This window comes from Salvia splendens, chromosome 8 (assembly GCF_004379255.2).
Source record: "Salvia splendens isolate huo1 chromosome 8, SspV2, whole genome shotgun sequence".
NCBI lineage: Eukaryota > Viridiplantae > Streptophyta > Magnoliopsida > Lamiales > Lamiaceae > Salvia > Salvia splendens.
Window position 1 is genome coordinate 25661061 of NC_056039.1, and position 3676 is coordinate 25664736.

General features: G+C 34.0%; 1 protein-coding gene across 1 annotated transcript; it reads right to left on the reverse strand.

Annotated features, from left to right (window-relative positions):
• Positions 1-2696: 2696 nt before the first annotated feature.
• Positions 2697-3372, reverse strand: LOC121743648 (14 kDa proline-rich protein DC2.15-like). Its single transcript, XM_042136976.1, has one exon. The coding sequence runs from the start codon at positions 3301-3303 to the stop codon at positions 2884-2886; it is 420 nt and encodes a 139-aa protein (XP_041992910.1). The 5' UTR covers positions 3304-3372; the 3' UTR covers positions 2697-2883.
• Between the last annotated feature and the right edge of the window lie 304 nt (positions 3373-3676).

Genomic DNA, 3676 nt, shown 5'->3' on the forward strand with positions numbered 1-3676 from the left:
AAAGTATTGTTAGTGTAGATGAGTTCCACCTCATTAGAGTGAAAAGAGTTTCCAAAATTGGAAAGTGCATATTCTTATAGGACGGATTAAAAAGGAAAGAGTGCATATTCTTGTGGGACGGATGAAGGAGTAGTAGTAATTTTTTTTATTTTAGATACGGATCTCACCATACATTTTATTATAAAACTAATACTCCTTTCGTTCCACAATAAGAGTCACATTATGTCATTTCGTCTCGTCCCACAATAAGAGTGGCATTTCAATTTGACTATAAATGGTAAGTATGTCTCACATTCCACTAACTCACTAGCTTCACTCACATTTTATTATAAAACAAATAAGTATAGAAAATGTGTCTCGTATTCCACTAACTTTTGCAGCTCACTTTTCCTTACATTTCTTAAAACTCGTGCTCACATCAAATGTAACTCTTATTGTGGGACGGATGGAGTACATAAAAGTGATATCTACCCCCCACTAATTAATTTCCCTATTTTTCTTCATAAAGTCAAACAATTTGTTAAAAACTCATAATGAGTCAAAATGTGACTATAAATGACAGACATATGAAGTAGTATATATTTTTTAAATGGCATAGTGATGCTCTATTTATTAGCACTAAAATACCTGCAAGTATACATGGTGGATCTAGTATAGATAAAGGTCAGTAACGGGATATCGAACATAAGGAATAAGATTGCCACTGACTATCATATACTAAGCGTCATATACTATTTAGAGAAACGAAGTTTTGGTTTGATTTACTAAGCTATACAAAAATAAATAAACAAATAACAGAAAGCAAAAAAATAAATAATATAAAGCATGCGAAAGAAAGTAGAATTTTAGGATCCAAAAATACAATCACAAGCTATTATCCAATCGACTTCCTTGAATTGCGGTCTCTAGAGTTATTAAGTCGGTCACTTAACTAGATTAAACCCCTACCGAGGTGAGAAACCCATAGATGTTGAAACCAAATTCCCCTTTAAATCTCTAACATCTAACTCTGAAAAGATCGTTAAGACCAATGACCTCAGGTGAAACCTCAACTCTCCCGAGCTCTATTGAATTCAAGTGTGAATTATCCATTTTCCAAATCAATTATTTCCTCTTCCGAGTACTCTGATCAACTTTAACATGTATTCAAAAGTTAGCTAATCAATTGAATATAGAAAGCACAAGGATAAATAAATAACTGCAAGAGCTAACAAGGAAAATCAATTGAATTTTTTACCGAAAATTCCACAGAAGATGTTCTACTCATAGACAAGTAAATTCACCAATTAAAGTACGAGACATGAAAGAAATTGTTAAACCCAAGGTAGAATCTTCAGGCTTCAGTCTTCTCTTGACAGGATCTGTAGAGCTCCGCTCCAATGGAAGATGGATGAATTATGTGTAGAATATGGGATGGAAGAATGTGTAGAGAGGGAGAAGGATTGGAGGCTCTGCGATAAGGATTATGAATTATGAATTAGATTAAGAGGTATTTATAGGGTGAAAAAATGTTTAGTTTTGATGATTTTTGTTCCCTACAAGAAAATGAGAGAAATATCACAATATAATAATTTATTCCATTTATTGAATTTCCGCATAAATTTCAGCCAGCTTTGACTGCACTGCATATCATTCGTAGAACGGTCATAACTTTTTCTACAGACCTCCGATTGAGTCGTGCAAAGTATTCACACGAAGCTCTTTCCAAGATAAAGAGAATGATATGAATTGATCACCTTTTTGCACCTTGGATTTTTCTTACCTTTTTCTATCTTTTTCTTTAATTTCACAACAAACGCGTCAAAATACCAAAATGTATAATATATGCAATTTAAGAACATAATTTGCATGATTGATAACGAACCAAATCAAGGTCTTAAAAACATGCAAAATCCGTGTTTGTCACATAGTTGTGTGTCAGAGTAGATTATACTAAACCATACATCAAATATTATTTTTGGTGTGGAAAACCTATCAAATTATATTGCAAATCCATTTTTTTTTGCTTTTTTAATATTGTAACTACTGCTAAAATTGTTTTGAGACATGTACTAAAAAAGTGATGTAAAATTTGAAGTTGGTGTAGATAGTTGGAGTAAATTGCTTTTTAGTATATTATGTGTATAAAATGAATTTGAATTTCGTGAAAATAGTTGTAGATGAATTTAATAACAAATTGAAGTCGGAGTATCAATAATAAAAATAAAAATTATAAAGGGGCACATCTGATAAGCTCGGAGTTCGGAAAATGTACATATTTCAGACAGTCTAAAAGTTTGGGATTTAATAAATACTTTATTAAAATTTGTGATATATTTTACTACAAAGTATTAATTTTAGATTTAAAATTATACCTACCGTAAACTAGTACACATTAGAATTTAGCAATACTCTATTTGGACTAGAAAATCAACTTATAAATTGTTTGACTAAGCAATATCCAATTAACATTTATTGGTCACAATTAGATACTTCCTCCTTTTCTTGTTAAAAGAGAGTTTCTATTCGCCAAAAAGCTTATGAAAGAGATGTTTAGTGTTTATTAAGTGGGAAGATAATAAATTAATAAAGAAGCAGAAATAATGACTCTATTAAAGCAGAAATAATAAAGGTAAAATATGTTAACTTTTGGCAAAAATAGCAACGACTGTATTATGATGGTCTCATTCCAAAATGTAAAGAGTCTAATCATTGGCTAAATCTGAATCATAATCCATTTCGATTTCCATTTTAAGATGGTGCTTCCGTAGCAACCAATACAAATGACAAAAGCAAGAAGCTTACATTATAATCAAAGATAAAAAAAATGAACAAACATAAGAAATCGACAAAACACACAAAGCAGCCTTAGTAATAGAGTTTGATCAAATTGGGGATGATAATTTACGCGCATTGGAAGCCGGATGGCACCTTCTTGCCACAGTAGTTGACGAGCAAGCTGAGCGAGACGGGCACGTTGAGGTTGTTTCCCAACACATTGGCCTTGAGTGCAGTGCAGAGGCACACGGCCGCCTCGAGATCCGCCAAGCCCTCAATGAGAGTGCAGCATGGGGTTTTGGGAGGTGTCCCCACCACAAGGTGCACTAAGTCATTCAGCAAGTTGGCGCAAACCCCTAATTTCAAGGTGTCTCTGGGGCACTTCCCCTTTGACGCCTTGTGGCCATTGCCGTGGCCATGGTGGGCCGGGGGTGGTGGCTTTGGGATCGGAGTTGGAGACGACGGAGGGCACGGGACATTGGTTGAGCTTGCTATTGTGAAAAGGAGAATGGTTAGGACAATGAAAATGGCAGCTCTTGAAGCCATTTGGAGAGTTTGTTTTGGGCTAATTAATTGATGGTGTGCGTGAAGAATGAAGTAGGCTTTGCTTTTAGAGCTAGCTAGGTGAGAAAATTGGGGGATGAGATTAGGGTTTTTATAGTGAGAAATGTAGGTTTTGTTGAATTTTTTTGGTGTAATAATTTGAGTAGAGCCATGTGGTTATGGCGACACTAGAGGAAAAAATAATAATTTTTGTCATGAAATTTTGTGTAGTATAATTGTAAAAGTTATCAGTTAGCACTCAGTGTTTGTGGTGTATATGTGTGATCTATCAGTCTTGGTGCTAGTTGTTTTAGTGCAGGTATAACTGCTAGAGAAGATTTATTAATTAATTAGTACTATTACATTAGAATTATTG

Bases quoted from the DNA above. Each gene is read 5' to 3' on its own strand.
- LOC121743648 (XM_042136976.1), bottom strand. From the start codon at position 3,303: ATGGCTTCAAGAGCTGCCATTTTCATTGTCCTAACCATTCTCCTTTTC.